A 19,646-nucleotide genomic window follows, 5' to 3' on the forward strand; every position below is an offset into this window, starting at 1 on the left:
CTTTGTTATGTCTTTATTACAGATTGATGCATATACGGAGTTCTGCATTCGTGAATGTGATCCTGTGAGAATTGAGAAAGAGAAGGTAAGTTACTGCTATATGATATTACTTTGAAATGAATTCAATGAATGCAAATAACTTGGCCTCGGCTGTGTTAGGTATGGATACATTACCAATTGATCACAAATAAAAATTTATTCCAGACCAGTCCTCGAACTTGAATCTCCCACTTATTACAAGTGGTCACCTTAACCATTAGGTTATCTGTGCACACCTCCCAGACTGACTGAAACATCATGCAGTCTACATTCCTGTACCATAATCTCTTGCACTCATCACTAAATTCTCGCAGCTACACTCTGATAGCATTCTGTCATCATCAAGGTCTGTGCATTCAGACATGGAAGAAAATATTACACGCCAAGGTGGGCAAAGACGATAATGTCATAGGTCTTGATTCCTCATTGTCTCATTCCCACTGGTGTGGGAATACAAAGTATAGCTGGTGGCATGTAGTGATAAATGTAGCTAACTAGGGTATATGAATGTAGACATTGTGCTGTGTGGAAGTTTGGGTCAGTCTGGAAGGCACGCATGGATGGCCTAATGGTTAGGGTGATTGCTTGTAGTAAATAGTAATCCGGGTTAAAGTTCCAGTTCAGCACAAATTTTCATGTCATGGTACATGTATATCTAGCACAGCTGATGCCAAGTGATTCACATTCAACGAATTTATTTAAAAGTAATTTTGGATGGCTGTATATCATCATCAAGGTCTGTTCATTGAGATATGCAAGTAAATCATATGTGATACATGTTAAGGACTGTAGAATGTAGTTGGATAGATAAAACACTCTACTCACCAAGCAGGGGCAGGAGAACGCACACATAAAAGGTGTTTACCTTTATGCAAACTTTCAGAGCCAGTGGCTCCTTCTCATCCCATCAAGTAAGTCTTCCCTGACCTGCAGTTCTGGGTGACTTCCACAGTTCTGGTCGAGTTTTCTGAAATCTAGTCCTTTTCCTTCAATCCTCTTCCTTCCCCTTCAACCCTTCTGCTGATTGAATGAGATACTTGCTCCAAAAGCTTGCATAAGTATAATCTTCTTTTGTGTGTGTGCTTTCCTGTCGCCACTTGATAAAAAAAAAAATTTAATCTATCCAATTGCATTGTATTGTCAAAAACTGATTATTTTCATTGTTATGTTAAGGACTGATAACTATTTATTTTTCTTAGGACATATTTATATGTCTGGTACAGTTTTAGGTATGTAGTTGCAATAGAGTTTGGAATTTCAGACAAAGAAAGGGGGAATATTCCCACATAAATACACATCCAGCTGAATTTACTGAGTTTTTTATGCAGTGTAATGGAGGTATGAATGTATTCCAAATTCATGCTGTTAGCCCGGTGAGTGTTCTGGGAGATAGGAATAGGGTGACTATTTTCTTTTTTGACACACTTTTTTTCTGAAAAGTAGCCCTAGTTGCTGCAATATCAGATCTCTATATCAGAGTGCAGCTCATGTTCTTGTGGTAGCGTTCTCGCTTCCTAAGCATGGGGTCCTGGTTTTGATTTCTGGTGGTGTCATGGATTTTCACCTGCCGTGAGATGACTGGATGTTATGTCATCTTCATCATCATCATTCATCCCCATTGCGGTCAGATGAAGACAATCGCAAACCACCCCCCTTAGGACCTTGCCTAGTACGGCAGTATGGGTCTCCTGCATTGTTCCCCTATGCTCTGTCAAGAAGCATAGGGCTTCATTTCCATTTCGATATCAGAACGCAACTTTCATCATTGCTTTTTCTGTCACTGAATCCCAAAAATTTCTAAACTCTTCTGCTTGAATGGATGCTTGCTGTGAAAGTGATCTTCTCTTTAAAATATCAGCTGTCTTTTGCTTGTAGGACACATAGTCAATATCAATTCAGGTAGGCTAGGAAAAACTCTTACCTTCATAGTATCGGATGTTATTGAATTTAGCATATGTTAAAATGAAAGACTTAAGTAAGGAACACGGTTTTTTTTCCTCAAAAAAAAAAAAAAAAAAAAAAACTTCTACTCCGAGATACAGCCCTCCAAAAATGACACTGCACATACCATGTTGAATATGCGAATTTTGGAAAAAATTTTAAAATGCTGTGTCTCTGGAACAGTTGTAGATATTTTGTTGGGGTTTTTTATTTGAAAGATAATTGCTTTATGATTACAAAGAAATCCTCCATTTGGACTTATCTGTCAAAGTTCTTTTACTATAGCATTCTGAACTTTTTTATAATTTATGCAAATTTTTTTTTTCAAAAATGCCAATCCATTAAATTTTGATTTTTTTCTTTTAATTACTGCCATATAGTTCTACATTCATTGAAAAGGAGAGCTTCCACTTTTAGGTTGAACAGGTTGTATAAACAATTGAAATTTTTGCCATACATAAAACATGTTTTATTACCACATTATCACATAACAGGCTAGTCTTATTTAACATAATTTTAGTTTTGAAAGCTGAGTAAAAGACTCATTTTTCACATGTTTTAAGTGGTTCCAAAATGTATGTGAAAGGTCCAAAGACTTAAAGGTTTAAATTTATACAACTTCTGTGCACTTTTGTTTTATACTGAAATTAGCCAGTCAATGAACTAAAAGAATGTGTTCTACAGCTTCAGTATCTTCCTTTGATATAGAGTGATACCTTCCTGTTGAAGCAATAGGAACTGGAGCACCTACAATCTTCAAAACATTGTGAACAGGAACAGAGCACTGATGGCATTGTTGCTGCCCTTCAGCTGGAAACCTATAGCCAGCAGCTGATCCATGTGGCAGCATAAAGTTCACTACAATTTTGTTTAACTCATAACTGGTGTCTATAATCTCTGCGCTCCACCAGTCACAGTCTCACACACACACACACACACACACACACACCACAAACATCCCCTTCTCAGGTTGTGAATCTGAATATTATCCTGCTGTTTCTGAGGTGTTGAATGAATGAATGAAATTTCTTCTTTCTTGCTCTTTAAAGTGCGTGCAATATGAGTTCATCGATCACGTTGAATCAAAAAACGTGTCTTCTGAATTCCTTTCACAGTAGTAGTTTGTTTGGGCCATTCTTCTTTTTTCTGCTCATGGAATTTCCTCTGTGGACAAAAGAATGAGAGCTGTGAATGTGTAAGATTTCACGACTCTCATAAAATTCTCAGAATTCTGAATCGCAATTGTATTTGGTCTGGAAAAATTGTTTTGTAACATGGTGCTGCAGCAGGTCTCCTACACCATCAGAAGGCCCCTTCCTGTGATCAGTAACACTGTATACCCAGACAGTTGGCACAAACGACTTACTCAACTCAAACAGCTGGTGACGATTTTTTAAATGACTGGGATCACCATCAGATATAATGATCTTCTCTGCCCCTGTTTGCAGTTGAAGAATTTTGCACATTGCTAGCAAAGCATGTGCTGAGTCACGTCCTGTGTCATCACTTGTCACTGCAACATTTGTGGTCTTGTTTTGAAAATATGTCACTAATGTAAAAATTGAAACTTGGCACCGCACGGGATTAGCCGAGCGGTCTAAGGCTCTGCAGTCATAGACTGTGTCGCTGGTCCCGGCGGAGGGATGATGTCCTTAGCAGTTAAGTCCCATAAGATTTCACACACATTTGAACACTTTTTTTTGAAACTTGGTCATTACTCCAATAATACCCTTGTACTTCGTGTGGGAGAATTACAGACCTTTTCTCAGCAAAATCACAATGAAGCACTGAACATATTTCTTCAACTCTGCAATGTGTTGTTGTTTCAATTTCTTCAGATGCTGGTGTGTTACTGCTTTCACTGGCCATTTACCAAGTTCATGAATGAAACTGAAAAGGCAATAGTTAGTTTATTTTCCTCCCATGTCACGTATGTAATTTCTTTATTTATCTGCTACATCTTTCAAATCAAGTTTCTGTAAAGACAGTCCTCCATTTCCAGGGCAGTCACCACATTGTTGAAACAAACAATTCTCTCGCTTTATGTCACAGACTTCAAATGACTTTGCCTGCCACTGTGGCCGAGCGTTTCTAGGTGTTTCAGTCTGGAACTGCGTGACCGCCACGGTCGCAGGTTCGAATCCTGCCTTGGGCATGGATGTGTGTGATGTCCTTAGGTTAGTTAGGTTTAAGTAGTTCTAAGTTCTAGGGGACTGATGACCTCAGATGTTAAGTCCCATAGTGCTCAGAGCCATTTGGACAATTTGATTTACTAATGACTTCACATACCCAACTAAGGTGTCATATGTCACATGCTTCAGTAAGTTCTTCAAAGTTACCACACAAACTTCAAAATTCGTGCAGAACACACATAAACAGACATCTCTATGTGGGTGTGGAACCATCCACTTAGGTCATAGTGCATAAAATTTTGATCTTCCAGAATTTGAAGTTGTATAGTTGCTCTTATAAATTGCACACATTTCTTTAATACTGCGAGTGATGTACCTCTTCACTTTGACAACCTTTTGACCTTAAACTGTTGCAGTTATAGTTTCTTTTTTGTTGGCACTCTGGTGAGAACAGTCCCATTTGTCTTCCAGATAAAATGACTGCACTATTTGAACTTGAGCTGTTTCTACAGGATGACTATAATAGGGTTCTGATCTTCCAAAGACAACTTTTACAGACCTCACATTTCTTGATTTGTCTACCATGTTCTTTGACACAGAACGTGGTTCAAAATTATGGTCTTTGAAAATGTCTCTGGAATAATGGTTAAAACTTGCACCTCTTCACTGTAGGATGCACAATATTGAATGGCAGAATTGATGTTTGTGAAAAATTCCTGGCAAGAGGTGCATGAGTGCTTTTGTTCATTTTCTTCTCAAGACGTGTATTCATCCATATCTTTGGAAATTTCTCTGTGCTTTCTTGATGCATAGAGCTTATGACTTGACTTCACTGACTACAGTTTCTTCAGATACTACCATTGTTGTTGTTCTGTCAAAACATTTAGAACACAAAAACTTGTCATTGGAAACATCTTCACTTTGAAACAGAGTCTTCAAATGAGAACACTTATTCACAACCTGAACGAAATCTGTTTTTTTGTTTGTCTTATATATCACACTTTTATGAATATGCAGATAGTGGGCACACTTCACTCTCCTGTGGCCACAGTCAGAACACATTTCAAACAGTCATTTTCACAAAACACACTGCAACTGTGTCAACTGGCAAATTCCTAATAAAAACTCAGAACTCACTGGAGGGTCTCAGATTTCTTAGAAGCCTCTTCAGTAAACAAATTAGCATCGAACAAGCACAATACAGAAACCTGCAATGAACAAACACTAAAAAGCAACTGACAAGAAAGTACTACAAAGTGTAAGAAATATCGGCAGCAGTGAAAGTGAAAAGAAATAACTGCAGCAAAGAAAGTGATAAGAAATAATTGCAACAAAGACAATAGAAATAAACATTGTAACAAAGAAGGTAGTAAGAAACAACTTCAGTGAAGACATACATTGCCATTGAAAATTTAAAAAAAAATTTTTTTAAATAAAACCTGTCCATCTTAAAAGTGGAAGTACTACATGGTACTAATGAAGAGAAAAAAATTTAACTTTTCTGGATTGGCATTTTTGAAAAAAAAAAAGGTTTCTGTAAATTACAAAAAAATTAAAAATGCACACAGTAAAAAAACTTTGATAGATATGTCCAAACAGATGATACCATTGTAATCATAAAGCAATAATCTTTCAAATAAAAAACTCTAACAAAATATCTAGAACTGTTATAGCATTTTAAAATGTTTTCCCAAAGTCACATTTTTAAAATGGTGTTGGCTGTGTCATCTATGGAGACCTGTATCTCATGGCAGGAATTTTTTTGAAGATAACAAAAAAATACGTTTCTTACTTACTCCTGAATTTTAACATACACTAAATTCAGTAACATCCGAGACTATGAAGGTAACCCCCTGCCTCAAGTGATACGGATTATGCCAGGATACATGCCATAGTCATAAAATTCCAGTACAGTACAGTAATCAGTGTCATTTTGAAAATCATCCAAATCAGTGACAATTCTTCTTCCACTGTTAACAATAGGGAATTGTTTGGTAGTTGTTACTTCTTACGATGGTACCTGGATAGTGTGTGTGGTACAAAACTCACTATGGCAATTGTGTGAGCTTAGTCATAAACCAAGCTGGTCTGTGCCAAAGACGTTTTGAAAAGGAGGAAGACAAGGGATGATTGAAGTTACCTACCACTGCCAGCTCCCACTTTCACTGCTCTCTATTATAGTGATGTTGAAAAAAACCTCTAGAATCAGTAGAGTTCAATAAGATCCCAGGAAATGATGGTGTTGTCAAGCTTAATGATGTATTTATGAGTGAGTTATCTCTACACTTGCCACCATTTACTGCCAGTACCTTGAGCACAAAGATGCTCCCCATGATTGGAAAAGCACACAGGTCTCACCTATCTTCAAATGAAGAGCTGCAAATGGTCTACAGAAGTACTGTCTTGTAGATTCTTTAAAGAGATGGATGTGTTACATCTACATACAGCGACGTCACCATACAATGCCTGACAGAGACTACCTTGTACCAGTGCTAGGCATTCCCTTTTCTGTTCTACTCACAAATGGGGCTTATGAGACCTGATTTCTCTTGAATTGTCTACACTTAGGAGCTTCTTCCTCTATGCCCATCGCATGCAGATGTTTCTTAAAGTTCCCATAAGTCCTACCATGAGTTTATTGTGCCTCGTGCTTTAGTCCAGGATTACAAAACTTTTCTTGAAACATGGCCATGGCATCATTTGCTTTCCTTGCTTTTGTTTTTGAATCAGCCCAATAATGTACATGCTGCCTCCTCATCCAGCTACAGAGTTTTGATTTTACCATCACCTTAGTTATAACTTAGGACAGGTTCTGGTCCAGTAAATGAGGTTGTTGCACCTGTTGTGACCAGTCTGTCAGCTGCTTCATTGTCAATAATGCTTGAGTGACTGGGTACCAACAAAAGGTTTTAACTGTTGCATTCCTGAGTCTCACAAGGGCTTCACTGTATTCTGCAACAATCTTTGATCTTGTTGCAGGGGCTGAAAGCTTGGTTGTCTGAGTAAACATGGATGCTATGATCCTTCTACCACCAAGAAAATTCTCCTAAGTGCACACTCTTCATAGCAGCTACTTCCACCTGGAATACTGTGGCCTGCTACACTAGAGAGAGTGTTCTTTGAAGTCTAGGCTGTACTCTGTACATTCCAGTCCCAGTGCCTTCACTGTTTTCAACGTGTCAGTAAACCATAATATGTGTTCTTAACAGTATCATGGTTCATTCTTCCACTGCTCTCTTTTTCCAATTGTTACATGGGAAGGTTTATTAATGCAGCTAGATGTTATTGTATGGTCAGCCAGCAGCTGCCCTATCATTCTTATATTTACCACCTTCGCTATACTGATGTGACATTGTGGATATCGTAAAGGTATCAATTTATTTCCAGTTTTTGACCTGTGTGCCTCTTGCCACTGCACTCATTCTAACCCAAAGGTGTAATGGGGTCATGTCCATGTGTTCTCAATCCCAGCAGTGGCTCAGCTGCTAATTCTGCTGTTTATGACAAACAGGTCAGTATGTGCACCTTACCAACTCAATAGCAGCCACCTTCTGTTCTACTTTATTCCAACACACTGTAGCCCCATAAATTATGATGTGTGCTCCTCGGACATTTGTCAGTAACTGTTGCTGACAACTGTCCAAGGAGCACACATGCCCATAATAATCTGCACGAGACCAGGTAACAGTGCTGCAGTGGTTTGTAACACAAGAGTTACTCAATTTACGCAGTCCTGAAGATGACATAATGTAATGTCGAAACTGGTAGCCTAAAAATAAAACCTAAATAACGGCTATTGGTATTGTATTATTAGTATTCCACAAGGATAGATGCATACTTGTGTTGATACACTGTGCATTCTAGAATGATGAGATCATCCAGGGAATGCCACACAAACATTCCCCAGATGATAATGCTTCCTCCTCCAGCCTTGATGCCTCAGACAGTTGTTGCAGGGTCTTTGCTTTCAAACTTTTACACCATGCACACCAACTGCCATCTGTCCAGTGGATCATAAAATGCAATTCATCTGAAAAGGCCATTTCTTGCTACTCAATGGACGTCTACTTGTGGTATTGATGTGCATATTCCAGCCTTCATCGCCAGTGAACAGCACTCAGTGAGTGCGTAAACCAGATGCCCATACACAGCAACATTTGCTGAATAGTCACTCAGGAGACGTTGTTGATAGCCTCTTGGTTCATTTGGGTGGTGAACTGTTCAACAGCTGCACATATATTCAGCCTCATCTCCAGTCTTTAACTTGTTTGCCTTTTGGTGCTGGCTCCGTTCTAGCGCAAAGTTGTAATGGGGGGCATGTCCATATTTCTGCAGCTGTCATCACCACTGCCATCTATGGCTTATGGTGCACCGTAGATGCCTCAGTGCCATCTTTCAGATAGCACTGTTTTGCCTTGACATTTTCTGGGCCCATTTATCCTGAGGAGCGGGAGTATTAGACTCCTTCCTTGCAATGTTTTTCTCTTTCTTAGAGGTAGAAGGCATCCAATTACTCCTTCCACTCTGAGACAGTCATTTTTGCAGGTTTTAGGCTCAAAAACTATTAGTTCCCTTCATTTATATGTAGGAAGCCATTTTTTACCTGTCTTTCCTTTATGTTCTTTGAGAAGTTTCCCTCCTCTCAGCCCTAGACAAGGATTTAATCTTGAGCTGGTCCAACTTCTCAGTGACTTTTTCCACTTCTTTGGCTGGTTTATTGCTTGATACAGTTGTGGGAACAGCTTCCATTGTTTACAGCCTTAGTGGGTGTTTGAGGTCTCATCAAGTCCCTCTGTTTTTGTTTTTGCTCCAATTTTGGCCTCACAAGAACAGTGGAGTTATTGAGTTAATACCATGGAACATCATATGGTTTAAGGGTAATTACTCAGGGAAGTCGCCCAATATCCCTGAGGCTCCATTAGTCACACACCTTCCCATGTGCCATGGCACAGGTTTACTGCACTTTGGACTGGGTGTTTTGGGAATTGGGGAAAAACTATGTGGGTGGACACAGGAGAGATGGGGTGTTGTGAGACACTCTTGATATGGTTCATCTGCTGAGGCCTGTCTGGCATGGGAGATACTGTCATTAGCTGTATTACAGTTGGCATGGCCCTCAGCTTCACACGAACATGCAAGACTCTCTGCCTGCATTGTCACTGCTTTGTTAGGGCAGTGTCCCCCAGAGAGGTTTGTCTGTCAGTACGATTGAAGTCAATGTCTGAGTTCAAGGGGTAAGAACCTACAGAAGTTAGCAGTCACTAGCAGTATATTAAAATGCGAACATATGAGTGCAGCACTACAAACGAGAAAGCCTCAGCTCAGAGCTTGCCTGGGGTTGGCATTGAGTGACACATAGTTGGCATCTAAACATTCTAGCAAAATACTACTTGGAATGTTATACTACAAGATGTTTGAATAGTTATGGCACATAATCTTCTCCCTCTCTGTAGTTGGCCCACCAACCCTGTCAATACTTCACAATCTTGACATGAGACTTTCCACCTCTCTGGTGTCTCCAGCCAACTACATTGGCATCCTTCCCCTTCTCCTACTCTGAAGGTGAGGTGTTGCTGGCCATTTTTCTAATAACATCCTTGTTTGACAGTAACAGCATTAATCTGATAGCCATGCAATGCTGGCATTTTTTGGATGGCTAGCAACAACGATGTCTTACATCATTTTGATCTGCCCTGAGGGTGGGGGTTTCTACATTAGAAGTGGAGACCTCACGTATGATGTGCCTCTTGTAGTCTGTTGGGGCACCTTAGAGCAGCATGTAGATGGTGTATGGAGTTACCAGCTAATTCTTTGAACTGAAACTTCTACTCTTGGACAGCTATCCAGCATCTGCAATCCACAAGCTTGTTATATTACTGTTTTATTCATGTAAACTAAATGCTACCAACTGGGCCTGTCATCTGAAGGGTCTGGTTTCTTGCCTTGCAGCACTCTAACTGGTTTCCAAGAGCCTCAGACTTAACATTGAATAAGTCAAGAATTGTCAGTATACGACAGATGAAATATACCAGTAACAGACCTAGCAGTTGCCTCTGAATTGATTCAGTGTCCTCATTTTGTGTGTTCTGGTGGCGAATCCAGACACTAAAACAGTAATCAAGAATAGGTTGAAAAAGTGTTCTGTATTTGGTCTTCTTTATAGATGAGATACAGTTTACTAGAATTCTGTCAATAAACTGAAGTTGACTGTATAACTTCCCAAAAACTGACCTTCCATGCTTTATCTATTTCATGTCAGTCATCCATGTTACACCTAGAGCATATTCTGAGTTCAAAACTTGTGACCTACCTGGAACAAAAGTACCCATTCTTTGGAAATAATCGTAGGTTCTGAAAATATCGACTATATGAAACTCAACCCCATTATTCACATGTTATTCCTAGGGTCATCGGTAGAGGAAATGAGGTTGACGCAGTGTTAGTGCACTTCTGCAATGCTTGTGATTTGGTATCACATTGATTGTCTTCTAAATAAAATTCATTTGTAAGGGATATGTTGCATGGCTTGGAAGTAGATTGTAAAATTTGCTGACAGACAGCGCACATCAAGTAATTTCTGATGGAGAGAGTAATGTACAGACACTAAAGTGATATCTAGTGTGCCACTGATGACTGTAATAGTGCTATTGGTGTTCAGCTTGTATGTTAATGACTTAGAAAATAGTATTTAGTTGCCATCTTGGACTCTTCATAACTGATGCAGTTATTTATGAAGACAGAGGGTTTGTTAAAAATTGCAGTGATATCCAGTTAGATTTTTACAAAATATCATCCTGATATGAAGACTGGCAGCTACATTGTTTTATCAAGAACTGGGAACTCATATACCTCATGAAAATTGGCTTATGAGTCACAATTTGGGTAAGTCATGTACAGTACAATTTGTACAGGCATGAACTGGATAAACCACAGTGTCAGTTGTAGGTAATGCACATGGTTGGCTGCAGGCCATGATAGGATTCTGGGGAACTGGATTTTGTCTACAAAGGCAATTCCATAAATATTACTTATATATCCCATGCTTGAGGACTGCTCAAATATATGGGATGCATATTAAAGTTGAATAAATCGGGAAACTGAGTGTGTACAGAGAAAGGCAGACTAATTTAACTGTTGAGAGAGTATAATATAACATTTTAATGGTCTTAACTCGTGGACACACTAAGAAAGACACCATACACCTTCCCAGAACCAACTTCGGTAACTTTAACGACGGTTTTTGAGAGCAGAACCTATGAATATTCTTCAGCCCCATATGCATATATCCAACAGAACTCATGGAAATAAAATTTTGTAAATAGCGGCTGTGGCAAATACAGGCAAGCAGTCATTCTACCCAGAACCTAGCCATAAATGCAACAGGAAGAAATAGTAATTTGTGGTATTATAAAAATATTCTCTCCAACCCTTTCATTATGCTAAATTCAGCAAAGCTTAGGACCCAATGAAATCTCTGTGGTGTTCTCTATGGAATTTGTGGCCGAGTTAGCCCTGTATTATACCGTAGATCACTCAGACAAAAAGCTATGCCCATAATTAGGAGATAATGCAGCTGGCAGACACCTGTTTAGAAGAACGGTAACAAAAATAGTCCACAAAACTGCTGTCCATTATCTTTGAAATCATCTCTTTCATGCCATACAGCATGGATTCCACCAATATTGGTGAACCCAACTTGATGTACTCAACATTTCATCCTGAAAGCTATGGATCAAGGCAGTCAAGTAGCTGCAGTACATCTTGACTTCCAAAACGTATAAACGTATTTGATTTAGTATCACACCAGTGTTAATTAATGAAAGTACAATAATATGTTGTACATTAATGTGTCAAAGATGAAGGACTGTCTGAACAAAGCTACAAAAATGTTCTAGCAGATCTTGATAAAAGTTGAAACAAGTGTAAATTTTGTGAACATGTGTAAATGTTTAGAAATACAAAACTGTGAGTTTCACAACATGAATAAACATACTATCCTGTGACTACAATATTACTGAGTCACTGTTCGAATCAGTCAACTCACACAAATACTTGTTTGTAACAGTGTAGCAGTTTTTATGGATGTGAAATAGAATGATTTCATAAGCTCAGTTGTAGATAGAACAGATTGCTGGGTTCAGTTCATTGGTAGTATACTAGGGAAATGCAATCAGGCTATAGAGAAGTTTACTTATAAAACAATCATCTGAACCTTCCAGGAATATTGATCAAGTGTGTGACACATACCAGATAGGATCGAGAAGAGATATTCAATGAATCAAAGAAAATGTGAATAGTCACATGTGTGTTTGACTCTTGGGAGAACAACACATAGATGTTCGGAATCCTGAACTGGTAGATAGTGTCTCACAAACGTTTACTTACAAAGTTTCTAGCGCTATCTTTAAGGGGATATTGTATGTCCTATGCTGCCAATGTTAAATTATTGAATTTTGTGACCCATTATCTTTTTTAAGACACCAATTTACAATTTTCCATAATTATTGAATGCACCTTTTTAGAAACACTGAACTAGAATTATTACTGAAATTGTATTGTGGGGCATGTTATCTTCTTTTTTTCCAAACACTCAGTTTTTTGGCAGAATTTTGTAAATAAATGAACACAAAAACAAAACAACTCAGGATATTTTAATTATTCTAGTTCCATATGTGTTGAACCTCACACTTGGCATTCTGTGAAAATTTCATGTCTCTACCATCAGTACTTTTTTAGAAATCGGGTCATTTATTGCAAAACATGTAGTTCAGAAGTATCGAGGTTTAAATCTTTTTTATTACAAATTCTTATACAGACCTACATTTCTGTGTCTTTTATGCACTAGAATCTCCCTGTCCCATAGTCTGTGTCTTCTTCAGTGTCACAACAGCCCAGTGCTTGCCTTCTCCCCCCCCCCCCTTTTTTTCCTGAGCAGCTAACTCTGCTTCATGTACATGAAGCTCATCCAGTTTCAGCAGTTCTTTAGCTGTATTCTGTCCAAATGTTACCCCTAACTTCTCCAGAACCTTAAGTCTTTCATAGTTTCCACCATTAAAAGTTATTACAGCATCAGACACTGCTAACTTTTGAGTCATAAGGCCAACAAATATATTTTTAGGCACACAGCATCACACAACATTATTGAAGGACTCATTCACATTCTGGGTCTTCCCATGTAAACACTTCTTTAGTAGCTCAGGATTTGCCAAATCTCTGTAAATAGGTTTGATTGCCTCCATTATTGCCAAAGGAAGATAATGTTTATGTGTAAATTCATTCATTTATGCCAAGTGTTTGGTGGAGGTGGACACAATGCATGACATGGCTTTTCATTGGTGTTTTCTAGTACTTCACAAGAAAATGAAGGTCTCACATATCTGTTAACCACAAATTTACATTTCTTGAAGTTACTTTTATGCTTAGTCATTTTATTTACGTATAAAAAGCAGTAGAAGTTAGTTTACTACAAAAATAGCTGATAATCACACTACTTTCAACGAAAACTGTTATCAGAAACAAAGGACTGATTTCTTTATTCGTAATGCCAACTTCCGAGATGTAGCAGTAGGCACAAAACAAAGTAATTCACGACCTTCTAGACTGTGTAGTTCCCAAGATATGACTGCTCAATTGTGGCAGTACATTCGTAGCCACGAAATTTGACAGTCACACATGAACATTAAAAATATTATTTGAAGGGATCACAATTGTCTGATTTTAATGTATTATATACCAAAATGTTCAGGAAAGTCCAGAGTACATTATGGAGTAGAAAACAGAAAATGTCAAATTTCAATGAATTTCGCATACAATGTTCCCTTAAATGATGAAATATATTATACTACAATCCTCTACATACTGCTCCTCTAATGACTGTGAAGAGTTGATAGCTATGTCTGCACCTATACTTTGTACACCACCTTATTTGGTGTGCCAGTGGATACTTTGCAGACTACTGGCACTTTCCTCCTCTCCTGTTCCAGTTACAAATTGCCCATGAGAAGAAATATTGTGGTAAGCCTCTTTGTGATCAAGAATCTCTCTGTAATTTCGCCTTCATTGTCATTTCACAAGATATATGTATGAGAAAGCAATACATTGGTTGACACTTGTAACAATATACCCATTTGGAATTTTAATAGTAAACCAGACGATGCTAAATGCCTTTGTTGTATCCTCTACTGCTGGAGTTGATTGAGCATCTCTGTGATGCTTTTGTGATTTCTAAATGAACCTGTAACAAAATGTGCTGCTCTTCATTGGATTCTATTTCCTTCATATGTGATATGGATACCAGACTAATGACCAACATTCAAGTATTGATCGAATGAGGTTTACGTGTGACTGGTTTTATGTTATCATTCCACTTTGTCACTCTGTACTCATACTCCCAGTTATTGTGTCAGTGTGAGAACCTCTTATTGTGTAGTGCTTGTGGCAAGTGGATCTATGGATATCAAATTTTAAATAATTGTTATTAACGGCAGGCTATAATGTAATCAAAAACCCTAAACTTCCAGGCATATTGGAACTATGTGGTGGGCTGGTACTTAGACCTGGAACCTTACATTTCATGGTCTAGAACAAAGTTTAATGTGTCAGACTGCTTCAAGCCACTGCACATGACACTGGAAACCATAAGATGGTCTGTTAGCTTTCATTTATTGTATTGGCTAATATGTGATGCTTTAACCCATTGGAATATACTGCTGAGTTTAATGAAATTCAGCTTCAGGTATAGCTGAAGGCATATATTTTTCATATGCAGTGGGAGAATTTCTCTCTGTAGTGCCACTGAGATATGTACTATTTGCCATAAATAGATTTTGTATTTAATGAAGTAAGTTTATAAATGTTCTATATGACTGTTACAGACTGTTCAGTAACATTGTGTGTGTGTGTGTGTGTGTGTGTGTGTGTGTGTGTGTGTGTGTGTGTGTGTTTTTCATGAAAAGGAAAATTCCAGGTTTATAAAATGTCTATGAATAGTAGCAGTCTTGGTAATATCTCTTCTTTGTTGTTTTATTTTTTAATTCATTCCTTAATAGTATTATGAAATATTTCAGGAGGTAGCCCCAAGAAGATGTGCACCAGACAGTACATGGTAAGGTTTTCATTATTCACTGGGTGATTATCTTTGAAAAGTAAGATGTTTATCTTTTCATGTAACAGGTTGAGGATTTGTGTTCTTTTTTGTAGTATCAGTTGACAGTCACATTACAACATAATATGATCTATAACACATTTGTGTGTATAAGTAGTCCATTATATGTAAATGTGAGGTTGTCATGGATTCACACAATTAACTTTTTCACTAATCAGCAGTAAAATAAAATTAATGAGATGGCATTTAAAAGTTGCAGCCTTATGGTTTTGAAGCATGAAATACTGATGATATCAAAAGTGTGAGTTTTTAATTGCTGTAGTTTTTCTTCTCTTCACACAATGAGTTGTGTTTTTGTAGAACAGAATGGCCAAAATTTCTAATGCAACTGATGTATGGAACTTTCAATCAAACAATATTAAATGTGGTGAAATAGGTATAATGATTTGTACACTGACAAAGCTAGCAGAAATTTCAAAGTAAAACCTAAACAATAATTTTCACTTCCTTCATTCACAGATATGAAATACTTTCTTAGTAGATGCAAATTTGAAACTTGAGTTTCTCCTGGTGTATAAACCTTCAAATAACTTACTGCCAGGTAACATCTTTGTCAACTGCCAATATTTCAATAGGTACACTTTGTGACTTTTTGAGGCTAAAATGCTTTTTATAATTTAATCTTAAGTATTTCTGTAACAACACTATGCCAATAACTGGAAGAATCTCCATATTGTATATTGTTATACTTCATTGGATGGTTGTGCCAAAGCATTGATCTCAAGAACATATTTGCTGAGCTGTTGTAAGCACATGACACTTAAGACACCAGTTCCCCATGGTACTGCCAAATATGTGACATTATAAAGAATGTGACAGTTGTCCACGATATGCAAACCGAGATCATGCTTTATGTACCCAAAATGGCCCCCAATCTTAAATGGTGTTCAAAAAACACCTTTCAAGTTATATTTCCACAACCTTGTTGAAAATGTTTCCTATGTAAGGCACTCTGCTGATACCTTATTGGTATCATAACCCATTCAATTAAAGGTTGGTTAATAATGACATCCCCCCCATGAACCATGGACCTTGCCGTTGGTGGGGAGGCTTGCGTGCCTCAGCGATACAGATAGCTGTACCATAGGTACAACCACAACGGAGGGGTATCTGTTGAGAGGCCAGACAAACGTGTGGTTCCTGAAGAGGGGCAGCAGCCTTTTCAGTAGTTGCAGGGGCAACAGTCTGGATGATTGACTGATCTGGCCTTGTAACAATAACCAAAACGGCCTTGCTGTGCTGGTACTGCAAACGGCTGAAAGCAAGGGGAAACTACAGCCGTAATTTTTCCCGAGGGCATGCAGCTTTTACTGTATGATTAAATGATGATGGCGTCCTCTTGGGTAAAATATTCCGGAGGTAAAATAGTCCCCCGTTCGGATCTCCGGGCGGGGACTACTCAAGAGGATGTCATTATCAGGAAAAAGAAAACTGGCGTTCTACGGATCGGAGCGTGGAATGTCAGATCCCTTAATCGGGCAGGTAGGTTAGAAAATTTAAAAAGGGAAATGGGTAGGTTAAAGTTAGATATAGTGGGAATTAGTGAAGTTCGGTGGCAGGAGGAACAAGACTTCTGGTCAGGTGACTACAGGGTTATGAACACAAAGTCAAATAGGGGTAATGCAGGAGTAGGTTTAATAATGAATAGGAAAATAGGAATGCGGGTAAGCTACTACAAACAGCATAGTGAACGCATTATTGTGGCCAAGATAGACACGAAGCCCATGCCTACTACAGTAGTACAAGTTTATATGCCAACTAGCTCTGCAGATGACGAAGAAATTGAAGAAATGTATGATGTAATAAAAGAATTTATTCAGATAGTGAAGGGAGACGAAAATTTAATAGTCATGGGTGACTGGAATTCGAATGTAGGAAAAGGGAGAGAAGGAAACGTAGTAGGTGAATATGGATTGGGGCTAAGAAATGAAAGAGGAAGCCACCTGGTAGAATTTTGCACAGAGCACAACTTAATCATAGCTAACACTTGGTTTAAGAATCATGACAGAAGGTTGTATACATAGAAGAACCCTGGAGATACTAAAAGGTATCAGATAGATTATATAATGGTAAGACAGAGATTTAGGAACCAGGTTTTAAATTGTAAGACATTTCCAGGGGCAGATGTGGACTCTTGACCACAATCTATTGGTTATGACCTGTAGATTAAAACTGAAGAAACTGCAAAAAGATGGGAATTTAAGGAGATGGGACCTGGATAAACTGAAAGAACCAGAGGTTGTACAGAGTTTCAGGGAGAGCATAAGGGAACAATTGACAGGAATGAGGGAAAGAAATTCAGTAGAAGAAGAATGGGTAGCTTTGAGGGATGAAGTAGCGAAGGCAGCAGAGGATCAAGTAGGTAAAAAGACGAGGGCTAGTAGAAATCCTTGGGTAACAGAAGAAATATTGAATTTAATTGATGAAAGGAGAAAATATAAAAATGCAGTAAATGAAGCAGGTAAAAAGGAGTACAAACGTCTCAAAAATGAGATCAACAGGAAGTGCAAAATGGCTAAGCAGCGATGGCTAGAGGACAAATGTAAAGATGTAGAGGCTTATCTCACTAGGGGTAAGATAGATACTGCCTACAGGAAAATTAAAGAGACCTTTGGAGATAAGAGAACCACTTGTATGAACATCAAGAGCTCAGATGGAAACCCAGTTCTAAGCAAAGAAGGGAAAGCAGAAAGGTGGAAGGAGTATATAGAGGGTCTATACAAGGGTGATGCACTTGAGGACAATATTATGGAAATGGAAGAGGATGTAGATGAAGATGAAATGGGAGATACGATACTGCGTGAAGAGTTTGACAGAGCACTGAAAGACCTGAGTCGAAACAAGGCCCCCGGAGTAGACAACATTCCATTGGAACTACTGACGGCCTTGGGAGAGCCAGTCCTGACAAAACTCTACCATCTGGTGAGCAAGATGTATGAAACAGGCGAAATACCTTCAGACTTCAAGAAGAATATAATAATTCCAATCCCAAAGAAAGCAGGTGTTGACAGATGTGAAAATTACCGAACAATCAGTTTAATAAGTCACAGCTGCAAAATACTAACGCGAATTCTTTACAGACGAATGGAAAAACTAGTAGAAGCCGACCTTGGGGAAGATCAGTTTGGATTCCGCAGAAATACAGGAACACGTGAGGCAATACTGACCTTACGACTTATCTTAGAAGAAAGATTAAGGAAAGGCAAACCTACATTTCTAGCATTTGTAGACTTAGAGAAAGCTTTTGACAATGTTGACTGGAATACTCTCTTTCAAATTCTAAAGGTGGCAGGGGTAAAATACAGGGAGCGAAAGGCTATTTACAATTTGTACAGAAACCAGATGGCAGTTATAAGAGTCGAGGGACAAGAAAGGGAAGCAGTGGTTGGGAAGGGAGTAAGACAGGGTTGTAGCCTCTCCCCGATGTTATTCAATCTGTATATTGAGCAAGCAATAAAGGAAACAAAAGTTCAGAGTAGGTATTAAAATCCATGGAGAAGAAATAAAAATGTTGAGGTTCGCCGATGACATTGTAATTCTGTCAGAGACAGCAAAGGACTTGGAAGAGCAGTTGAACGGAATGGATGGTGTCTTGAAGGGAGGATATAAGATGATCATCAACAAAAGCAAAACGAGGATAATGGAATGTAGTCGAATTAAGTCAGGTGATGTTGAGAGTATTAGATTAGGAAATGAGACACTTAAAGTAGTAAAGGAGTTTTGCTATTTGGGGAGCAAAATAACTAATGATGGTCGAAGTAGAGAGGATATCAAGTGTAGGCTGGCAATGGCAAGGAAAGCGTTTCTGAAGAAGAAAAATTTGTTAACGTCGAGTATAGATTTAAGTGTCAGGAAGTCATTTCTGAAACTATTTGTATGGAGTGTAGCCATGTATGGAAGTGAAACATGGACGGTAAATAGTTTGGACAAGAAGAGAATAGAAGCTTTTGAAATGTGGTGCTACAGAAGAATGCTGAAGATTAGATGGGTAGATCACATAACTAATGAGGAAGTATTGAATATGATTGGGGAGAAGAGAAGTTTGTGGCACAACTTGACCAGAAGAAGGGATCGGTTGGTAGGACATGTTCTGAGACATCAAGGGATCACCAATTTAGTATTGGAGGGCAGCGTGGAGGGTAAAAATCGTAGGGGGAGACCAAGAGATGAATACACTAAGCAGATTCAGAAGGATGTAGGTTGCAGTAGGTACTGGGAGATGAAGAAGCTTGCACAGGATAGAGTAGCATGGAGAGCTGCATCAAACCAGTCTCAGGACTGAAGACCACAACAACAACAACAACAATAATGACATATGTATCTTGTTTGTCTTTCATTAAAATTATTATGATGGAGTGGGACTTTTAAGT

At 38.5% G+C, this 19,646-nt stretch overlaps 1 protein-coding gene across 6 annotated transcripts in view; it reads left to right on the top strand.

Annotated features, from left to right (window-relative positions):
• The window catches only part of LOC124720035 (zinc finger protein ZFP2-like), a 174,457-nt gene that overhangs the window by 141,206 nt on the left and 13,605 nt on the right, over positions 1–19,646 (top strand). For all 6 annotated transcript variants that reach the window (XM_047245290.1, XM_047245285.1, XM_047245286.1 and 3 more), the window contains 2 exons: positions 23–85; positions 15,179–15,216. In XM_047245290.1, coding sequence (XP_047101246.1) covers positions 23–85; positions 15,179–15,216 — 101 coding nt within the window. The remainder of the gene's footprint in view (positions 1–22; positions 86–15,178; positions 15,217–19,646) is intronic.

Source organism: Schistocerca piceifrons, chromosome 11, assembly GCF_021461385.2.
Source record: "Schistocerca piceifrons isolate TAMUIC-IGC-003096 chromosome 11, iqSchPice1.1, whole genome shotgun sequence".
Taxonomy (NCBI): Eukaryota; Metazoa; Arthropoda; class Insecta; order Orthoptera; family Acrididae; genus Schistocerca; species Schistocerca piceifrons.